Source organism: Monomorium pharaonis, chromosome 6, assembly GCF_013373865.1.
Source record: "Monomorium pharaonis isolate MP-MQ-018 chromosome 6, ASM1337386v2, whole genome shotgun sequence".
Classification (NCBI taxonomy): Eukaryota; Metazoa; Arthropoda; class Insecta; order Hymenoptera; family Formicidae; genus Monomorium; species Monomorium pharaonis.
The window spans coordinates 11,796,076-11,820,190 of NC_050472.1; the positions used below are offsets into that span (position 1 = coordinate 11,796,076).

Consider the following 24,115-nt stretch of genomic DNA (forward strand, 5'->3'; position numbering starts at 1 on the left):
ACATAACTGCTAAAACAATTCAAATTTCTTTTTTAGTATTAGAAATAAAGAAGAATTATGATTTTAATTGCGTTTAATGGGTTGCACATCATACCCTTATACGTATTTAAAATACATTCTTTTTACATTGGTGATTTCTTGCAAACATTATATTTCTATTTTACTTGAAAATGATATAATCTACTTATTTTTATTTATATACTATACAATATATTTTCAAAAGGTATCTTTATTTGTTCCAGAATGCGAAAGCCTTCTGTATTCTTTCATTATTCGATTTTCTTGTAGTTACAGCAGCAGGATATGTATGCTGTGTCATCGAATTTTGCGAATTGCTTGAATTTGATCTTTCACTTTCCCTTTCGAATACTCTAGCAGTACGGCTTACGTTTCCAGTTGAAAATTTATTGCAATTATGTCTGCTTAATATCCTTGTGTCCGTATTCTCGTCGATAACTGCAAAAAATTGTAAGATTTTAATGTTGTTGAATTTTTTGTTAATAATAAATAATTATAAATTATTTACCCTAGTAAACACATTTTTCCAAAAATTTTAAATAATTTTTTATATTTGATAATTTTCAGAATTTTTGTATAAATTTTATAACATGAAAAAATTAATGACTGAATAATAATTTCTGAATAAATTTTATAAAATATAAAAAATATATAAAAATGTAAAAAATGTACTTTTTTTAAAAATATGTATATATAAAAATGCTGTAATATTGTAAGATTCTTATTTTACAATTTTTAAAGGAGATTTAAAAGTATGGTAAAATTAAAAATATTTTTCTAGAGATGTTTATAAATTTAAAATATGAAAGATTTTGAACAATTAGATAAAAAAATCTGAGAAAAATTTATATTAGGATATATACAAATTTAATGACATTTACACACACACACCTTTCCGCACAGGATTAGTTTCACACGAAGCTTCAGTCACGTCACTCTTTGTAACTACCTTGCTATTATTCATAACTTTCGTGTTGGAAGGAAAAATTTTTTTGCTTTGCACTAAGGTTGCTAAGATTTCTGCTGTTGATTTCCGCTGATTGTTTTCTTTTTTCAATGTTTGTTTGCTTTCTCGGTTGTGAGTCTGATTAATTTTGTCTTTAATACTGGATACTACCCCCGGATCATCTATCTGTATCGAAGAATTTATCAAACTCGAACTGCAATCACCTATTACAGAATCGCGTGAGTCACCTCGAAACACCCTACATAATGTGTATGATTTTGAAATCATGCGTCGTTCCGTTTTAGAAGATTTATCATTTACTTCTTTATCGTCTTTTTCATTTTCTTTCAATGCTAAAATCTCTAGATGTGGTGTGACGTTTTGGGGTATTAATTCGGTATGTAAACTAGACATCTCTTTTCTAGTGCTTATCTGCTTCGAAGGATCATTTAAGCTATTTTCTTCTTTCGTTGATGTTTCTTGTATTGTTACATTTACTTTCTTCACAAATGTGGAATGTAAATTTGTCTGCAATTCCGCCTCGGCAGTGTTTTTGTCTGTATTTATTTTAACGTCTTCTGTATCTTTATCGACAATAGTACAGATCGATTTAATTTCATCGGAATATTGTATGTCAGTGTTATTGAATTGTTGTTTGAGTGTAGGTGATGCCTCTGCTGTTGTTGTGGGACTATGTCTATTATGCGCCGAAAGAATTGCCATCCTTCCCAATGCGCGAATAGCATTTCCTGTTTTCTATTAAAATAAATAGCACAATGCATGCACACGGTGAAGATTTAAACGCAGACTAAGGTTATTTGAAAAACAAAGTCTAAACCACAAAAATTATTGGATTAATAAAGAAAAACAAACATTCAACGCAAAAACGTATAACAATTAAATCCTGTTTTGATTTTCCATTTCCAATGAAATATACTGCCCCAAATATTTTTTAATTTAAAAGTTACTTTACATGAAATTTGCGTTGTATTTTTTTTCTCACATTCAGAATAATGATTATTTTTTAACAAAACCATACACACCTGCCATTTCCTTCGTATAATAAATTTCTTTAGCTTTTCTGTCGGCAAGACTACTCTGCTAATAGCCGTAGCACGTTGTATCATCCATGGATGTTCCAAGCACTCTGTAGCCGACATTCGTAATCTGCGCCAAGAAATAGTTACTCAGAGTTCATATGTGACTCTTTAAATGTGTATAATGTGTAACTAGTCCTATAAAATAAAAAAAGAAAATAAAACCATACTCTTTTCGTTTAATAAGTAAGCTGCTAATAAAACTCTTAGCGTCGTTTGAAATGGCATCGAAAGCTTCGTCTTCTAAATCGTAATCTGCTCGTGTGATATTAGCAAAAGTCTCAGCATCGTTGTCTCCCATAAATGGCGACAAGCCAGTTAATCTACGTATTAAAATCAATTAATTAATCGGATATATTATTATATATATATAATTGTATATACAATAATTGGATACAAATAATTAACACCTACAGAACATAACAAATTACACCAACGCTCCACATATCTGATTTAGTGCCGATCGGCTCGTAGTTTATTATTTCTGGTGGAATGAATTCTGGTGTGCCAAAAAGTACTCTGATCGGTGTATCGGACTTTAAAATTTGAGCCAATCCAAAATCAATTAATTTAATTTGATGAGAAGTTCGTGTACGGCACATTATATTTTCTGGCTGTGAGATGACACGAAAATATTATTAATTTAGTTAGCGTATGAAATTATTAATAATTATCAATTAACTATGATCTGCAAAAATGTACTTTCAAATCTAGATGTACGATTTTATTTTGATGCATATACTCGACTCCCTGGCAAATTTGTCTCATAAAGAGAATACTGTCCCTTTCAGTTAAAGTAAAGTCATCGGCCACTACTCTCTCGAATAATTCTCCACCTGAAATGCTAAAAAAGAATTTAATTATGATGTCGTTAATATGAATTCCAATATAATTAATTTAATTGATAATACTGGATGCTCTTACTATTCCATGATCAGCACTGTTTCACGAGGGCTTTCGTAGGCAGCAGCCAATAATAGAAGCTTAGGATGCCTTAACGTGTTCATAATTTTAATTTCCTCGCGGACTTGTTCACGAGCTCTTACTTTAATTGTTTTGACAAACTTGGCAGCAAAATTCATGCCTGTCGATCGTTCGATAACTTTTTTGACTACACCATATCGGCCCTTTCCTAATTCTTCGAGAACGTCGTATTTTTCGTTAAAAAGTTTGCCTTCTTCTGGTACTACTAGACGAGCTTCAAAATTTGGCTTAAATTCATCTTAAAAACAAATTAGGTCGTTTTATAATAATTATAGCTAATTTTTTAGGATAATGTTTTAAATATTTTAAATATTTTCTCAAGAGATAATAGATATTAAAAAGAAATAATAAGATATTGATGTTATAATAAAGAAATAATTTTAAGAATAAAAACCTTTCAAAATAACAAAATAAATTGAAATTAGTCACCTTCCTTTTCCTGAAGCATCGTTTCTTCGGGTTTTGGGATTCTGACGGGATCGGACTCCATGCCAGAGTCACTGAGTCCGTGGATATTTTCAGCTCGGATGCGGAAACAGTAACTCTCACCCGGAATCACGGAATTTTCTTCGGTTATCGTTACCGTGTGGCTTAGCGAATAACAAGATTTGGCGATTACCAACCACGTGCTCTCACCGACGCGTTTTGCTTCCAAAGTATATCCGAGCACGGTGCGACCTCCGTCATAAGGTGGCGATCGCCAAACGATCGTGATTTGACCGTGAGGGCTTAAATTTACACTTGGTTTATCCGTAAGTGGTTCAGGTGGACCTAAATAGAAATAAAAGTATTTCTTTAACGAGAATAACAGTTTGGGCACTACGTTTATCTAGATCACGTCGAAAGTCACTTTTAATAAACTTTTTATGACATATGTCGCTATCTTATCTGCAGTTTTTTTCGTGCGGTTAATTTAAATTTTATTGTGATAATCTGGTGGATTGTCAAACACAGTTGGAGCGATCACGCGTGTTCCGAAGGAATTCGCACGTCATTGCATTACGTCGTCATTAAGCCGCGTCGCAACACATATTTCTTCTCTTGATGCATGCGTTTTCTGATGCTTAAGAATATGACAGTTCAAGGAAAGAGGAAGAGGTGGAACTGATGCCAGTTGAGGAAGCGCGGGAAGGAGGAATAATTGCGCGATATGTTATGTGAGACTGCAGCCTGCCTTGTACACGAGAAGAAGAACTGGACCATACAACACGCACATGGAACAATAGATAATATCTTGTTTGTGAAAATGCAGATAGTCTAATCGTAAAAAAAATATTTCTGTTGAGCATCGCAATTAATTGCGCTGATATTTTCTCCACACAAATAATTAAGTCAAGATTGCACTGACAATGAGTAGCATTGAGTTGTAGTTAATTAGTTTTCAATATTGTAAATATTCGTATGTATAAGGAAGTTTGGTGAGAATATATTAAAGCATATAAAGCAAACAATATAAACAGATAGTTTACCTTCCACAGCTAAGCTAAAGAATCTGCGGTCTTTGCCTAACGGATTTTCTACTGAGACTTCATATTTTCCAGCGTGATCGTATGTCACATTGTCCAATGTCAAGTAAGATACACCGTTCTTGTTGACTATCCCAATTTTCTCGCTCGGTTGTAATTCTCGATTCTTAAATTAAAATTAAATTAAAATATTTTAACGTACATCGCGCATACACAAAATATGTCAGAAATCAATATTTAAAAATTAATACATAATACAAATAAAATTGATTTTCGTCAATTGCGTACGTAGCTGTACGAAAAGCAAATGGCACGATTTATGAATTTCGATTTATTCAAAGTTTACATATCCGTCACAATCTGGTAAAGATTTTATGTGTCATAGTAAGAAATATTATATCGATATAATTCCTAAGGCACACGATAAACGAATGACCATTCGAAAGTATACATTTTTGTGTAGATAGTTGTGTGTTTACTCCAGATAGTGTGATGTAATTCAATCTGCTTAGATTACATATAATTGCATTGCACATAAGTACTTATCAATAAAGTTTATGTACATCACTCTGATAAAAATTTTTCTCAGATACTATATAATTTTTCAGAGCTTCTGTATAAATTTTTTAACATTTTTAGAAATTTTTTCTAATTTTTCTTTAAATAAATTTAAATATTTTTAGAGATAATTAATAAAAATTGAAACAATTTTTATATTAAAAAAACTTTTTCAGACTTTTAAAATAAAACTTAAATATTTTTAAAACTTTGAGAGAAAGAGAAAGAGCAATACAATGTCTAAAATACTTAAATAAGAGTATTTGAATCAATCTGAATTGTTAGACAGAAATATTTGTGCTAGTACAGTATTTAAGCTCTTGAGTGTGCATGACATCTATGCGACACATCAAATTATTTATGGTATCTTTTAGTAAATATTATTAAAATTACACAAAAATACATTTTAAAGGGTTTTAAAATCAAGAATTTTGAATTTTAAAATTTGCTAATACAAATCCATAATAATTCAAACTCAAAAATTACAAACTTGAAACATTTATATTTTATTGTTTAGAACGATTTTTTGTTTCAATAACTAAAGAAAATGGAAATTAGGTTTGAAATTAGGAATATTTTAAATTTGCTTTTAAAAATAGCGTATTTACATTTAGAACAAATAAACAAATAAATAAAATTTTAATATAAAATAAAAAACTCGATTTAACTTGAGACTAATAAATTTTGAATATTTTTTCTGAATAAAATAAAATAAAAATTGATGTGATAACAATTTGAACATATTCTATATATTTTGACAATAAATTTTAAAATCTGATACGAAAAATGTACAAAAAAAATTTTTTGTGAAAAAATAACACATTGCCCAGTATGTATGTATATTGTACATGGTTACACTGTTAGTTGCAAATTGGTTCTTACAACCTGATATAATATATTACAAATACGCAAATTTTTAAACTTGTTTTTTTTTCGAGAATGCTTCAGAATTGCATCGTACAACTTTAACATGAAATAAAGCGAAGCTAAGACTACAACATGTAGAAATAAACTCAGCATAATCAAAAGGAAAACTTTCTAGTGTTTTCCTTGTAAATATAAAAATGACATATTACATATCATTATCTTTTGTTTTGTAAATGTACGACGGCTTTAATGTATGTTAGTATTTACTAACGGTTGCAATTAAATTTGCTATTAATTGCGTAAAATAAAACTCCGCGACCGATAATGCTTGTTCAATCCCATTGCAACAGAAAAATAATTTTTTTACAGCATCAATTATGAAAAAATATAGAAAAATCTACATCTTTTAAGCCTAAGTGAAAAATAAAAAACCACCAAAAAATTGCTTATTGTCGCCAGTAATTAAATCCAAAGAAAAACAACTGTAGTTGACTAACTGGCTAAATTCCTTTATTAAGTTAAATAATTACGACGTTTCGACTATGGGATTTGGTCTTCTCAAGTGATTACAATTTAATTAATTGCGAGACTACAATCGTTAAAAAGTCCGTGATAACGAATTTACAAACAATTCTAAAATTACAAATACGATAAATATAAAAAGAATGCCATAAAAAATAATTTTATTATTTAACTTAATAAAGGAATTTAACCTGTCAGTCGACTACATAGTTGTTTTTTATTGGATCTACAGCTTTTTTAGAAATCTTTATATACGTTTTATGTTGTATAAGAAAGGATGATATATTCATTTTTTGATATAGTTTAAAAAAGGATTTCTAAAAGGTGTTCTAATTTATAAAAAGTTAAGAAAAAATTTTAGGGATATGTGAATTCTAATATACTTTAACAAGGAGAAGCAATGATTTGAGGTCACCGATGTGAAAATGTTTCTGTGTAGTATAACATTAACAGAAGGGTACTTGGAGCAAAAGACTGGGAACGCTCAGCTATTTCCGAGAAGAATCGATTTAAAAAGTATAAGCATTCCTTATATTTCGCTCTGTTAAACCAGTTAGCGAGAAGGCAGCGTAGCCCAGAATTAATCCCACAGCTAACACGCTGCTAACTAAGGTTGAATTCCTGTCCTTCAGAAAATTTTTTATTTTTATTTTTTTAGTTAATTTAATCAACAATTTTTTTTAAATGTATATTTTTGAGAGATAACTTTTTTATTCATAAAACTGGATATAATCTGTATTTAATTAATAATCTTATTATTTTTTAAATTTTGTTCGATGTAAAATAAAATAAATACGTGCAATTACGTCAACTTAAACATAGTTATATAATAATTTAACTTATTTATTTATTTCTTCTGCCATGGCTGAAAAAACAGAGTTGATTTTTCTGGCAAGCTTGTTTGTCAGAAGATTTTGTTCTTCATAAATACATTACTTCGCAGTAAGAAAAGCATTCGTAAACTCTCCATAATAACTATATATAAATTTTGAAAGTATTTACGTGAAAATGAATATGTAAAATGAAAAATTTTTAACGACTACTTCAGCGTTTTGTGTTTAAATTTACAATCTACACACACGCACACACACACACACACACACACATACACCACTCTCTTTCCCTCTGTACAAACTTGACAATCAACCAATCAACATCACGGAAAAGCGATGACAAAATCAATAACACTTTTTTAAAAAGAGGAATCGAAGGTCTTGCACCTTTCCCTTTTTTTATTATAGAAATACAGTATATTTCGCAAAATGCACTAACAAAAATCACTTTTCGTAAACTTCGCGTAAGGACAAACTAGCACTGTTGCTAGCTCATATTAGACTGAGGGCTCACTGGCTTTGTAAAGATCTGGACAGGATCAGACTCGATTTTTGTTAGTATAAGAATACATGTTACAATAGGGAAGTAGTCTGGAAGGGGCCAGAAACCGTTATCTGGTCAGACCATATATAAGTATTATGATCAGGGTGATATAACGAAGTCAAATAAAAAATTGTGCACACCGTACAAAATTATGATAAATGAGAAATATTTTATTACATTATAATTATGTTTAAACAGTGACATTATATTTATTTTTTTTTATATCAATTAAAATGTATAAAATAATTAAAAAAATTTCTGAAAAAATCTTATAAAATTTTAAAAGTACAAAATGTATAAAAAGTTATAAAAAAGTTTACATTATTTTCTACAAATTAATCTTCATATTTATATAAAGTGAGTTCTGATATATTCCAAGACATCTCATTTTATAATTTCTGAAAAAACTTTAAAAATCTGATAACACTTAAAAAAACTTTGTAAAATCTTTATAAAAAATATAAAGGATTCTCAGGAAAAATTTCATTAGGGTTTCGTGAAATAGAACAATGGCTTCTTTTAAGAACAAAATTTGTAAAATATATATTTTAAGTTCTATTGTCGAATTAAAATTTTGAAATAAATTATGATTTTTTTATACAGGGCAAAATGTAACCGGAAGCTATCCTGTAATAGAAAGATAGAAAGGATCAAAATGAACATAAAAGTCCAATATTGTCTTGGGTTAGGTCTTGAGTTAGGTCGTGAGTTAGGTTCACCAATAATCGAGGTATTAATTTTTTAAATTATGCGAATGAGAGCGCACCAAGAGAAGAGCTGAATCCGTTCGAGCCATAACACGGAAGAAAAAATTTATTGTAAATGCATGATAAGCTTTCATTAAATTACTGTTCACAATTACGATAGAAATTAATTAAATTACTTGTCGATTTTATACGTTAATATCTCGATTATTAGTGGACCTAACCCAAGACAATATTGAACTTTTATGTTCAGCTCGATCCCGTCTATGTTTCTATTACGGGATGGCTTCTGGTTACATTTCATCCGGTATAATATTAAAGCATAATATTATACGCGCTTCATGTGTGCTATGTAGTTTTAAATATAAATATAATTCAACACTGAATCTTGATTGAAATAATTTTATATTCTTTTACACTTTAAAGGGATGCTGGAGTCGTCTGATTGAACGCTAATTATTTTCGGATACGCTTGGTTCTTAATTGATTTCATAGAATTGTAAATCTTTCTCCAAAATTAAAGTATAGACAATAACAAACAATGGCTAATTACAATTTCATATAAAAAACGAGAAAAGTTAGAAAATGGTACTTTTGTGCAGTCGTCTCGTGACTTTCATCTGCAGCACTAAGTTTTAAAAATTCTATACGTACAAAATAACTGTTATACACCGTTGTCATTACAGGAAAAAATGATAATGTGCTTTTAGAAATGAGCTAAAAGTTTTGGTATAAGAGAATAATTGTATCTAAAAATTTCATGTATGTTTGAATGCAAATTCGGAAAAAGTCAATAAATAGAATAATATGAAAAAATTTTTTTCCTTTTTGATATAAAATCCAATTCACAGTTTGATATTAATATGTATATTTTAATTCTGGAAAACAATTTTCAAATCTACACAGAAAAAAAAGTAATATAGCCAATAACATGTGATTGCGGGCTGTCAACTACATAAAATACTCAATACAATAATAATTGCTATTAATGGAAGTACAATGTTGATACTGCAATAGCATATATTATTGTATTGAGTATATCTGTAGTTGGCAGCCCGCAATAACATATCTTATTGAATATATTACTTTTTTTTTTAGTGTATAAATAAAATATATACAAAATCTCATTAATGATGTGCACAAATGACTTTACATTATCGAGCCCGATCAAGTTTGAGAGACTATTCAGCATCCCACAAAACTAGTAAATATTCATGTGTACTTTGGATTGAATGGAATCCTTCCAGGATTTAATATTTTATAAATTATTGTATTTTTTTTAACTTAATATCATTACTCTTAGACATTGCTTTCTCACATGCACGTTATGGCACAAAACGATAAGTTGAAGCCGTTCCTGTTAGATATTTTTCTTCTTACATATTCAAGTGCGCTTAATTATTTGGGAATGAATGGAGTACGTCCAAGCCTCCATTGTTAAGAAAAAATTTTTTTTAACGTTGTTGATCTTAGACATTATCTTTTCACTTGTATATTCTGGTAAAGAAAAAAACACTATAAAAATAGTTATTATTCATTAACTATCAAAGGAAAATCGCAAAAGCAGTTGTTATGTATTAAAAATCAAAGAAATCTCTGTATAGTCTAAATTATTCGCGCAAATATAGAAAATTAAAATATGTAAAATAAAATGTTTATACGACTGCTTCTGACAATCGATGCTCGGAAGCACTTTGTTTATTTCAAAGTTTTATATCTATGAAAATGAATATGTAAAATAAAAAACTTCTAACGACTATTTCTGTGTTTTGTATCAAAATCTGCAATCTTTCTCTGCACAAATTGACAATCTTGACAACCAACAACCAATCAGCATCATTGCTGAAAAGTGATGGCAAATCAAGCATAACAAAAGCGATGGCAAAATCAGTAATAAGTTTGGATTTTCAAATAAAATAATTCGACTGTTACAGTAATGCAGTAATAAGTCTTTTTTTAAAACAATGGATTGTGTGAAAACTAATATTTATTTTTTTTTTAATAGGAAGTCACGTGCCAATTATTTTTGTGAGAAAAAATTAAATTAAATATATTTGTTAAACAATTGACGCATATAAGACGCATATTCTCGCGATTCTTTAACTTTATATTTCTTTAAATTATGTACATACTTTTTATATTAATACATATACATCATAAAAATCTTCTACAATATATTCTTCAAACGGTTAAAAGAAGTTGTACATATGATAAAATTGCCGATCATTTTGATTTAAAATATCAATCTAAATTGTTAGACCTGGAAACTTTTACTTGTATACGGTATTGTCGCTATTTCATTTGAATGGCAAGCATTTGCGGCTTAATAATTTGGATAAAATTTGAAATAATTAATAAATTTGGATTTTCAAATAAAATTCGACTGTTACAGTAATGCAAGTTATGTTTACACAATCTTTTCGACGGCTGATGTCAGCCGGTGTCGTTACATTTTTGATAATCACGCACAAAAAAGCAAATAATGTAAAATTTAAACGGCATCCGTGAAATCCGATCCTACGTGATGACCTTAAATTGAAATGAAAATTTTTCTATTGATACTAATGAGTAAAATTTATTAGAAGTAAAAGAAATAAAAAAAGTATTAGAAGTAAAAGAAACTTACCACTCGAAGCCACTTAACTGTCGGCTTGGGACGTCCTTGATAAGTTACTTGGAGTATTGCCTTGCTTCCTTTAAACACGCTAATATCAACTGGTTCTTTTATTATCGCAGCTTTTACTATCTCTTCTATATGTTTCACATCTTTTTTGTTCGGTATAGAGCTAATAATGTTCTGATGGCAGATTTGTTCCGTTCTGTTTGGTGACAATAATTTTATGGAAATATCAGTTGTATCTCCTTTATTTACTGCAAACAATAATCTTTGATCTTTTGAAAATGTCAAATTATTGTCTAAATTTTCTTTAATAACTTTTTGTATCGACAAGTCATTCGCAAATTGTAATTTTTGGACATTAATTGATGTGTTATTAAAAATGCGTTTTCTTATTAAAGGAGAAATATACTTGGATGTATTTGATGTAGTATACCGAGAACACAAGAGTGAAAGAGATTTGGTACGCGTTAGCGTCTTCTCATGATGTCGTCGACATTTTAATGGCTTTATCAACTTTGATAGTTTTGCCATTTTTTTTGATATACGTATAAGATCAGCTTTTGTTAATGACGGTTCGGCTCGTGTTTGAAATTTAATATCTTCAAACTTTGTTACGAAGTCATTAAAATCGTATAACGAATTTTGTAACTGAAGTTTGGTAGTACAACTGATGGATAAATCCTTTCCATTTACGGAAGCTATACATCGAATCTCTCCTGTGTCGCATAATGATACGTCACGTATTCTTAAAATGCTGACATTACCACTTCTTTCAATCTTTAAACATAAGTGATTACAGTTAGAAACAAGTGTGTTTAAAATATGAAAATTTACTTTTTATTTAATAATAAAATGTACATAGATATTTTTTTTCATGTTACGTACTTTACACTTTGCATTTTCCCACGCATCTTTCCCATTAATTGTCCAAATAATTTTTAAAGATTTTTCACACTGTACTCTGGCACAGAAACAAACAGTATTGTTTTTAGCAGCAATAACTGATAGTGGAGTTTTTGTAAATTGCAGCGGTGATTTGCAAACGTAGTCTGTTTTAAAACATTAAGAGACATAAAGTATAACAATAATAAAATAATATATATAATAATAATAATAATAAATTAATGTAATAATTAATATAAAATGTTTTATTTAATTTATTAATAATTTAAAGGTAAAGACCTTGCACAGCAAAAAGGTTACTACAGGAGGCAACACCAAAATTGTTCCGTACGCTGCAGGTATATTCACCGGCGTCTTGTGCATGAACTTTTAATATTCTGAGAGCCACACCTCCATCTTCATATATAATATATTTGTAATAATCGTTGTCGGGTAATTCATGACCATCCTTGGACCAAGTAATTGTGAAAGGAGGTGTACCTGAAATAATAAAAAGATTTTATTTCAAAAGATTTATTTAGCTCAGCTAAACATAAATTTAAAAAATAAATTAAGTTTTACCTGTAATTCCAGTTTGAAATTCGTGACAATGCTTCTCCATGACAATTGACTCTTTCGGCAATAATTGCAAAAATTGCGGTGCTTCCTTGTCTGCGATAGATGAATCGTGAAGATTTAATACTGTTACCTGCGAATAGTTGTCTCTTAAATAACATAGCCACACAAAAAAAGTGATCTGTCCTACTAGACTATTATATGCTTATGTATTTGGACGTGCTGAATCCGGTGTCAGAAGTGTTCCATCACTCACCTTTTTATTTAAATCGAAAAAATGGCCTAAAAGACCTTAAAAATCGTAATAATTTTGCTGCATGAAAATGATGGGGCAATTCTGATACCAAATTTGTATTTAGCGGTTCAAAATATATAAAGATATCATGTTCTGGTCTATGATACAGATTCATATTTTTTAGTGCGACCGTGCAGCATCAAAATGCAGCACCTACAAAAAAATGATTTACATCATGGAACAGACCGTAATATCTTTATGTATTTTGAGCCGCTGAACACAAATTCAGTGTCAAAATTTTCCCATCACTCACCATTTTCCGCGTGCAGAGCAATTCTTGCAATTTTTAAGGTTTTTAGGCTACCTTTTTGATATAAAAAAAAAAAAAAAGGAAATGGTGAGTGATGGGCAATTCTGGCACCGGATTTGTGTTTAGCACGTCAAAATACATAAGGATATAATAGTCTAGTCCGTAGGACAGACTACTTTTTTTGTGTGGCTGTGTAATGGAAGATTTTAAAGAAAATGATGACAAATCGGTAACTTATATTTCTTATAGTTCTTTTTCACCTGACAGCTACTTCTCGTTGATCCAAGAATATTTGTTGCCATACAAGTGTATTCACCTGCATCACTGGCTTTCACTTTTGATATTTCGAGTCTGGCAGTTGTGCCATCGAAATATTTTTTTATTCTAGCAGATCGTTCCAACGGTCGTCCATTTCTATATAAAATTTAAAATGTAATACTTTGTTATAGATTTTTCTAGCAATAAAGTCTAGGTATTTTTACCTATACCACGTTGGTGTCATATTCAGCATTTCATTTATACGGCATTCCAATTGTAGATGACTATTTATTCTACTAATAGTCGGAAGAAGACTTCGCTCGAATGAAGGGTGTGTTTTAGGTGAGGCACTTCTAGTTCTGATAGATCGACTAATGGAATCGTATCGATCTTTTCACAATAAATATGTATTAATTTATAGAATATAAAAAGAATAGAATATAAAATTTGCATTTATAGAATAAAAATATTTGTAAAATAGAAACTATCTTTTATACACTTTTTTATGTGTGTATATATATATATATATATATATATTTATTTATTTATTTATATACATACTTATTACTTCAAGACGAGCACTGGCCTCAATTCGACCAAAATCGTTTTCTGCTATCACTCTGTAGAGAGCGGCATCTTCTTGCATTACATCGATAATTTCAAGTATCTTAATGTCATCTCGCTCTTTAATAGAAATTCTAGTGTTCGGTGTTACAATAGTTCCATTTTTATCCCATCTTATCCAGGGCGCGGGGTGACCGACTATAGCACATTGGAAACGTACTGTTTCGCCTTCTTGAACCAAACGATTATGCGGCACTGCATAAAATTTTGGCGGGCAAACCTTCGACCTCTTTGATGTGTCGCTTCGTGGTAGAACTTGTGATCTGAATTCGCGTTCGTCTAAAAATTTATTTTATTATTTTCATTTTATTATTTTCAACTATTGCTTAATTATTTAATTTTTTTCCTTAGTAAAAATTTTTCGCAGAATTTTTCAAAAATTTAGTGTAATTTTCATAATATTTTTAAGAAGATTTTTCAAATTTTTTTTTATAGATTGAAACATTTTAAAAATAATTTGAAAAAACTAAACATTAAAATAATTTTTTCAGATTGACACATTATCTAAAATATTCAAATATTTAAGGATATTTAAATCAATTTAAACTATTAAATACAAATATTTGTTTTAATATAATATTTAACGTACTATGTTATTCAAATATTTTATTTATTTTGATTTCAAAGCTCAATTTTGGAAGATTATTTTCAAAACTGCCCTATAAAGTTAATCATCGATTATTGTAAAAAATTAATTTTTTAAAATTTATTTGATTGCTCATTTGCATATACAATATACTCACATTTTAAACTTTCATTTGCACATTTCTAGTTATTAACAAAATATTATTAACGGAACAATTTTGAGAAAAAAAAAATTTTACAATATTTTTTTATTTACAAGAGAATACAATTCAGCTAGTCTTAATAAATTTTTGTTTGCAGTTAAAACAAGTCAATTTTTATTTGTTATATTAAAAAGTTGTTAATAAATAAATACTAGAGGGTTACTTATACATAACAAAAGAAAACATTTTTGTTACGCAAATTCTATCCTTCCTTCTCCAATCTAAAAAAATGCATGTAAAGTCGATTGCTCGCATTCTCTCGAAATTTATTGTTGTCGCTTTTCCGCGATGCCGATTGGTTCTCTCGCTGCGCTTACTTCGTGTTGCAAGAGTAGCTCATTGCGATTGAATTTTGACAGCTGTCAAATTTGTATAGATATTATCTATACAATTATAGTTGTAATTTATTTTTAAAAAGTAAAAGTTAAAAGTTAAGCAGCGCGCGCGAAGCGTCTGTGATGTCTAGTCCTATCTTATATAAAAAAAATCCGTGTGTACCGTGAAGGTGCGGGTGCGTTGTATTGTTGCCGCTTTTCCGCGATGCTGATTGGTTTTCTCGTTTGACTTACTTCGTGTTGCGAGAGTTGTAATTTAAAAGTTTAATTTTGACAGTTTAGTTAATATAGACGCATGCGAACCCAGGGCCGATTCTGGATAGTTGGTCGCCCGTGTGCAAACGTGCAATCGTTTACAACAGTCATGGACAAAATTTTTCAAAGTTTTCTACTATAAAAAGTCAATAGTCGATGAAAAAATTATATCAACTTTGAGCCGCCATATTAAATTTATATAGAAAATTTTGAAATTTTGACCCCGGAATCTGAAAGAGCAACTCTTTTTACGTAGAAAAGCATATTTTGTTTTAAGTTTTCATGTGATCTCATCACTTTTCTGAGCCGAAAACCAATCGACTATAAAATGTCCGCTTGGGGAGTAATTGGTTATGGGGCACGCGTTTGCCCTCCGCCAGGACTGGCACTGTGCAAATCGCGCGCTGCGTGCTAGTTCTTCTCTTTTCCTCTTTCAAAATAGCCATGTAACCCTAAAGTTGGCTGCTAATCGCGATTGTATTGTTTTACTGCTTTATTCCGATCGTGATTGGCTGTCTTGCTTGATTCACTCCGTCTGTGAGAGTTTGACAGTTTAGCTGACAGTTTTAATAGTTTAATGGTGTGATTTGACTATGGCAATTTTTTAAATCTTCGATAAATAATTTCTTTAATTAGAAATAGAAAAGAAAGTGAAAAGAAGGAACAAGAAATATTAAGTAATAATATTGTGTATGTTTTATCTTTCTTTCTCTTTTTTTCTTTTTGTCTCTCTCTTGTATTTGATTTTTTAAAATTACACAGATACACAAAAAGAGTTGTCTGCACAGAATACCACTAGGCTATCTATATTTTGGTGTGCTGAACATAAATCCAGTGTTAGAATTGCTCCATCATCCACCATTTTCCGCGTGCAGAAAAATTATTACAATTTTCAAGGTTTTTTAGGCCATTTTTTGATTAAAAAAATTCTGTTCAGACAACTTTTTTGTATGCTTGTGTTATTTGTATACAATATTTATGTTAAAAATGCAATTTTTTTTTAAATAAGCAAATTAAACAATTTTATACATGTAAAATACTATTTTATCATATTATTAATAACTTAATCATTTTTAAATATAAATTATAAAAATAATATGTATACAAGGAATGGAGATCAAAAATTTAATAAAACGTGAATTACACGCTTGTATTGTCTAATTTATAGAAGTATACCATAAGATCAAATTATTGGAAGAGAATTATAAAAATTTTAGAAGGTCAATGATTTAATTTTGAAAAAAAAGCATGTTAATAATTTGTCATTATTTCATTACAATAGTAATTTCATTACAATACTAATTGATTATGGGTTGTCAAATTTGTGCTTTGTGATTTACTTCACTTTGTATAATGTTAAATATAATTTTAATTAAATTGTATAAAAAGCAGAAAGAAAAAGAAAGAGAAAGAAAAAAAACAGAAAAAAAGAAAATTAGAAATTAATTATTAGTAGCAACGAGTTAAATGACGATGATCGTCTTTTTATTTAAAGTCACGTATATTTTACCACAAATCTTTATTCTCAAACTCATGAATATTACGTTGATGTAGTTGACAGATTGAATTTGTTACTCGAATCTGAGCAGGAAGGCGTTCCTAGCACACCGTCTACTCAGGTCGCATCAAGCTCCTCCGCCGATATCCCGGCATTCTTTCATCATGCGCGCCTCCCACGACTTGATCTCCCCAAGTTTGACGGTACTCCGTCAGATTGGCTTTCATTTAAAGATTTATTTCAATCGCTTGTTATTGCACATCCGACATTGTCATCCGTAGAAAAGCTTCAGTATTGGAAAACCAGTCTCACCGGCTCTGCCGCCTCAATATTGAAAAACACAACGCTATCAGCTGAAAATTTTCAGAGATCGTGGGATGCACTAAATTCATTTTATAAAAACAAACGTCTTCTCGTTCACGCAGCATTACATTCGTTATTCTCAATCAAGCGCATGACGAAGGAATCTGCCGTGGAACTAAAAAAATTATATACACAAGTTATGCAAATTTACCGAAACTTCGAGAGTTTACAACGCCCTGTCTCGACATGGGATGATTTTCTCATTTTTATCGTAGTGCAACGTCTCGATTCCGATTCGGTTAAGGCTTGGGAACAACATCTAGGGTTATCCAAGGAGCCGCCTACTTGGCAGCAATTTAGCGACTTTCTCATTTCTCAATTATTATCTCTTCAAGCATTTGAAAATTCTCAATCTGGATTATTCCCACTACAGCCGAATTCAAAAACAGTCAAATCTCATTATCAAGGAAAGTCAACCGAAAATAAAGCAAATGATTCGTTCACCTGCCCTATCTGTTCGTCAAATCATTATGTATTTAAATGTTCACAGTACACTTCGAAATCTGTCCACAAAGAATCGCGCTTATCAACAAGCACAAATTATGTTTTAATTGCTTAGGACTGCATCGAATCTCGGCCTGTCAAATAACAAAGCGCTGTCAGAAATGCGGACGGCGTCATCATATATCAATTTATAGAGAATATGATAAGTCTAGTTCATCTAAACACGACACTACTAAAGGGGCCGCCGAGTCATCGAATAGTTCGGCACCTTCAACTTCCTCTGAAGCTGACACTTCATTCCAGTTGACTAAATAATGACATTCCGTGTGTTCTTCTTGCTACGGCAAGGGTACTGATTACATCACCTACCAAAGAAACCATCGAAGTTCGAGCCTTACTTGATCAAGGATCGGAAATCTCTCTGATTTCAGAACGTATTGTTCAGCAACTCCGACTTCCCCAAAGTCACTCTTCAATTCCTTTGGTAGAAATCGGTGCTCAACGATCCAACAAAACTAAGGGTGTCACAACTATCCAACTAAAAGATCGTTATAATAATTTTAATTTCTCAATTCAAGAATACATTTTACGTAAACTTACTACATCAATTCCTTCTACTCAAATTAACAAATCATTATGGCCGCACCTGAGAGGACTGCAATTGACAGATTCGAATTTTCTTTCCCTCCAATCCATCGATTTAATTTTAGGCGCGGATATATATGGACACATTATTGAAAATAAAGTTATTAAGGGACCCCCACATTAACCCACTGCTCAACTTACAAAACTCGGTTGGATTGTGTCCGGTCCAACAAACGCTAACGTTTCTAGTAACACCCTGCACGGCTACCATGTATCTATCGATGACGAACTTTACAAATTATTATATCGATTTTGGGAACTAGATGCGATTCCTTCCATAAATACTTCATCTTTCTCTTCTGCTGATCAACAGTGCGAAAATAATTTCTTATCCACACACAGTCGAGACGCTCATGGTCGATATATCGTTAGACTACCGTTCAAACGGTCTCCTGAACAGTTAGGCGAATCATGTAATAAAGCCGTCCGATTAAGCACAAACTTATCCAATAAGAGTTTTCAACTAATTCCGTTTACGCCCAATTATATTCAAAATTCATGTCCAAATATGAGAGTCTAGAGCACATGCACATAGTCCCTGAATCTCAACCTGTGTATTACCTTCCTCATCATGGAGTTATGAGAGATCACAGTCTAAATGAGAGACCACCAAACTCTGGGTTGTTTTTAATGGCTTTAGTCGAACTACCTCCGGCGTGTCGTTGAATGATCTTCACATAGGAGCAAAACTCCAAGCAAATATATTCGATGTTCTCGTGTGGTTCAAGCAATTTCATTGCGTCTTCGTTTCTGATATGGAGAAAATGTACAAGCAAATCAAAGTTCATCCGGAAGATTGGAAATTCCAACGTATTTTATGGTTCAATCAAAACAACTGTACATGTCTTCGTACATACGAACTAACTACCGTGACATACGGATTAGCCTGTGCACCCTTTCTAGCACTTCTTTCTAGTACCTTATTTCAACTTATTGAAGACGAAGGTTAAAACTTCCCTCGTGCCATTCCACCGTTGACAAAAGGGCGATATGTCGATGATGTGTTTGGAGGCGCAGATTCCATCGACGATGCTCAACCGATCATTACCCAATTAAATTAACTTTGCATGGCGGATGGTTTCAGTCTCCGAAAGTGGATAAGTAATTATCCTTCCATTCTTAAAGACATTCCAACTGAACATCAAACGAATACTACATCGCTAGAATTCGAAGATAATACAGTTTTTCACACATTGGGATTGTGCTGGCAACCAGCAATTGATGCCTTTCAATTTACCTTGAAACTTCCTGCTACAAAACACATTACGAAACGATCTATCTTATCCATTATTTCAACACTGTTCGATCCCCTAGGTTTGCTTTCTTCAATTACTATCAAAGCTAAGAATTCAAGAACTTATTCAAGAATTATGAGCCATTAAACTCGGTTGGGATGACCATCTTCCTATGATGATAACCAACAAGTAAACCACGTTTCTCAATACTCTTCAAGAAATGACTCATCTCACGTTTCCTCGTTGGCTTGGATGCAAGTCAACGGATGAAATCGAAATTCATGGTTTCTGTGATGCTTCTCAACAAGCAGTTGCTGCTGCTGTATATCTTAGATCTACAGATTCCAAGGGCATAATCTTAACAAATCTTGTAGCTTCAAAAACAAAAGTCGCTCTATTAAAGAAACTTACGATACCCAGGCTCGAACTTTCCGGAGCTGTTCTGTTGGCAAAATTGAGTTCACATATATTGAAGTTGGAAGTATTCCTGTTTATCTGTGGACGGATTCTGCCATTACATACACGGGGATCAATAATCATCCATTGCATTGGAAGGAATTCGTTCACAACCGAGTGTGTTACATTCAGGAAATCTTATTTTCAGCACGTTGGAGATTTGTTCCGGGTAATGAGAATCCGGCTGATCTTGCTACCCGAGGATTGACTCCCATTCAATTATCGGAACATTTAATATGGTGGACAGGACCTCCGTGATTGTCACAAATATCCGCAAAGTGGCCACAGCCACCCAAGGCATTTTCTATTAACGAAAATCTTGAAGAGCGTCTAGCTAAGATTTTCACAATTAGTACCACATCTCCACCACTCTGGGATCTTGTTTATAAATATTCCACAATAACAAAATTGTTCCGCATTACTGCCATTTGTCATCGTGTTCTTGCTAAAATGCGCAAGCATCCACGGTCGTCATTAACAATTTCACTAACCACACAAGAAATAGACAATGCACGAATTTTTTGGGTAAAACACATTCAAAATTCTGCATTTTATCAGGAAAAAAAGACTTCTTTCAAGCGGACAATCATTGCCTAAGTTTCATTCACTTGCTAGACTAACTCCCTTTCTTGACGCTACCGGATTACTACAAATAGGAGGTCGCTTTCAGGTCTCATTATTACCTCCGAACGCAAAACATCCTCTGATTCTTCCGAAGAAATCACCATTAATCTCGTTGATTATTTTAGACTCCCATTTACGAACAATGCATGGAGAAACACAACTTACGCTTAATTATATCCGAAACGATTACTGGATCGTTGGAGGACGGGCTCCTATACGCTCTTTTATTTTGAAGTGTGTAAGATGCACTCGATATCAACAACGTCGAGCTCAACAATTAATGGGACAACTTCCATCTGAAACTCACACCTTCGCGTCCATTCTTACACTCAGACGTTAATTATGCTGGTCCTTTTACTATAAAAACCTGGAAAGGTAAAACCGCCAAAATGTACAAAGCGTACATGGTTCTGTTTGTTTGTTCTTTGACTTCGGCAATCCATCTAGAACTAGTCACTGACTATATCACCGAAGCATTTATTGCAGCATACAAGCGGTTTACCTCTCTCGTCGAGGAATTTGTGCTACGTTGACCAGCGATTGTGGAACGAATTTCACAGGAGCAGATTACGAATTTAAAAAATTATTCTCTTCTTCATCAAAGGAACTAGGCGAATTGGCATCCGTCCTAGCAAACGACGGAACTCAATGGAAATTTCATCCTCCAGCTGCTCCTGACTTCGGAGGAAAGTGGGAGACTGGAGTTAAGTCCGTCAAACATCATCTAAAGCGCGTAGTGGGAGTTACATTGCTCACGTTTGAAGAGATGAATACGCTTTTAACTCAAATCGAGGCAGTACTTAATTCACGGCCCTCTTATGGATGATCCTGATGATCTTCAGGCCTTAACTCCTGGACACTTTCTTGTAGGAAATACACCTTCAGTCATTCCCGAACCATTGTTGGAAACAGTTAAGTCTTCGCGACTTTCTCGATGGCAGTTGATCCGTCAAATGTTAGACAGTTTCTGGTCGCGATGGTCCAGGGAATGTCTGCAGCGCTACTATTTCATTCATAAGTGGAATCGACCCTCTCCATCTCTGTCAAATGGTTCTCTTGTTTTGGTCATTGACGAGCGTTACCTTCCGTCTAAATGGCCTCTAGGACGCATAATTCAAACTCACCCGGGACCTGATGGTCTTGTACGAGTCGTGTCCATTCGGACACAAAAATCAATTCTAAAACGACCAATTGCAAAACTCTGCCCACTACCTATTAACAATGACAGCCTCTGATTTGTTCATTAACGGAAGTTAATGAAGGTGGGCGGAAATGTTCAATACTTAAAGACGCATATGCATAAAAAAATAATTCCATTGTGACAGGTACATTCGTACTTGATGAATACCGAGGACATTGACCGACTCCTCGTCGCGACACGCGGCTGATCTTTCGTTGTTTGACCCGATTCTTCTTGACGACGATAAACACAGACAGTCAGATTTCATTCATTCCTTCTGTGACGAGCATCGGAGTAAGACGCTCATTGAGAACGTATCGCTAATTCAAAAAGCTCTCGAAACGTGCCACGTATTTCGTGCAAATTTGCTGCACATCAAGCAGATGCGTTTGATCGGTCGAGATCACTGCATATCCAGCTCCTGTAGACACTACGGCTTGCAGAAAGATAGAGATTCGTATTCGACTCATGCAGTCACCACGGCGAGCCGAGAGAGAGAGAGAGAGAGAGAGAGAGAGAGAGAGAGAGAGAGAGAGAGAGAGAGAGAGAGAGAGAGAGAGAGAGAGAGAGAGAGAGACATACTCGATCCCAGATACTACGGCCTGCCGAGAGCTAGAGAGAGATAGAAAGAATTCGAGCGTCAAGTACACGGAACCTCTGTAGAGGAAATTTCAGTTAAGTTCTTGAGAGTGTTTTCATCCTGCATCGGAATTAGCACGACGGCTAACCGACAGGACAGAACTCAACTCAGAGGTTTCCATTCAGTTCTACTTCAGATACGTTCTCGTGCTTCCGTCGTTTATCAGACGTATTCTTTTCTTTTCATTCAATTAATGAGAGACATTACAAATTAATGTTACACATTTCACATTCAAAATTTCTATGGAACTTCAATTTGCATATGCGTCAAATTCTATGTAATTACTGTTTATGTAATATCATTTTCGTTTTATAACGACCTTAAGTCCGACAAGAATATTTACGTTTTCTTATAAATTGTTTATGTAAAATCTACTTACTTGCATTGTTATAATTTTAATTGTGTTTGTTATTCAACAATAATGGTTTTCAATCTATATTAATCTTATATTATTATAATTATCAATTATAGATATACTAAAATATTCATTAGTTTTAGTACTTACTCCTCGGTTTTTATGTGACTAACGATATCTTTGTAAGAATTATTTATCTGTTTTGTAATCACAAATAATTTTAACAGACAAAGCTCACTGTGTGATACTCATGTTTATTAATGTTACTAATCGTTTAACTCATTGTTTTTTAATAATTTGTAAAACTACTAACTTAAATAATTTTTATTGTGTAATTTATGTGTGTTCGTCATGTATTCGTTCAGATGGTCTTTACCGAGATTGTCATTGTGTAAATTATATTTTGTCAATGCTTTGAAATCATTAAATTTTGTTCCTTGTTAATTGATTCTTTTTTTCCATTTGCATCCGGCGTGCTTGTTTACTAAACACACTCCATGATTCCAGTGTCATTGAATCACATGTAAAACCGTTTTCTTTGTATGAAAATGTAACAGAAGTAAAAATTATTAAATAAACGACATGAAAGCTTATTATAATTAAAACTGTATTTTCTATATAATCAGTATATTTCACTTCTTCCCTACATTTATTACGCTGCTTTTAAAATAATTTTTGTTGAATTTTTATTTTGTACTGTTGGATTATAAATACACGTTAATTAGTTACATTGCCGTTTGATTACATACTATTACAGCACGTCACATTAGATGATAAACAAATTTATTTTTTATTGAATTATGTTAAATTATTATGATCAGTCACATAACACAAGCCTACATTCACGCGCGTGAAAGGCAGCACACGGACGCTGCGCGCCATCCGCCGCCCGCCGCGCCGCACAAATTAATTAATTTTAGATAGTAGATATAGTATCCTCATTTTTGAAAAATATGTTTTTTTTAGGAAAGTTGACGGGGAATGCGATGAAATTTTTTTGAACTTTACATCTGTTGGTTACGGCTGTGTAAATCAACTTTAAACATTTCATTTCCTTGAAACAATAGTAATTTACAAACGGATATAATCGGAAAAAATTTTCTCAGAAAGGTCATTTCATTAGCTTTAAAATGAAAAAAAAATTGAAGTCTTTACGATGAATAGAACCAAAGATATAATAATTTAAAGATCAGTGCAACCGACACATCGTCAAACTTTTGGACTTGTGTATTTTTTTAAATAAGAAAAAACAA

At 32.1% G+C, this 24,115-nt stretch overlaps 1 protein-coding gene across 1 annotated transcript in view; it reads right to left on the reverse strand.

The window, feature by feature from the left end:
- Positions 1 to 55: 55 nt before the first annotated feature.
- LOC105834071 overlaps positions 56 to 24,115 on the reverse strand; it is a 110,204-nt gene continuing 86,144 nt past the window's right edge. The window contains exons 33-48 of the mRNA XM_036289053.1: positions 13,982 to 14,323; positions 13,645 to 13,810; positions 13,423 to 13,576; positions 12,624 to 12,750; positions 12,342 to 12,542; positions 12,045 to 12,208; positions 11,166 to 11,936; positions 4,515 to 4,677; positions 3,475 to 3,816; positions 2,986 to 3,283; positions 2,764 to 2,905; positions 2,476 to 2,675; positions 2,232 to 2,384; positions 2,008 to 2,131; positions 910 to 1,720; positions 56 to 456 (exon numbers count right to left, since the gene is read on the reverse strand). Of these exons, the coding sequence (XP_036144946.1) occupies positions 230 to 456; positions 910 to 1,720; positions 2,008 to 2,131; positions 2,232 to 2,384; positions 2,476 to 2,675; positions 2,764 to 2,905; positions 2,986 to 3,283; positions 3,475 to 3,816; positions 4,515 to 4,677; positions 11,166 to 11,936; positions 12,045 to 12,208; positions 12,342 to 12,542; positions 12,624 to 12,750; positions 13,423 to 13,576; positions 13,645 to 13,810; positions 13,982 to 14,323 (4,385 nt within the window). The 3' untranslated portion in view covers positions 56 to 229. The remainder of the gene's footprint in view (positions 457 to 909; positions 1,721 to 2,007; positions 2,132 to 2,231; positions 2,385 to 2,475; positions 2,676 to 2,763; positions 2,906 to 2,985; positions 3,284 to 3,474; positions 3,817 to 4,514; positions 4,678 to 11,165; positions 11,937 to 12,044; positions 12,209 to 12,341; positions 12,543 to 12,623; positions 12,751 to 13,422; positions 13,577 to 13,644; positions 13,811 to 13,981; positions 14,324 to 24,115) is intronic.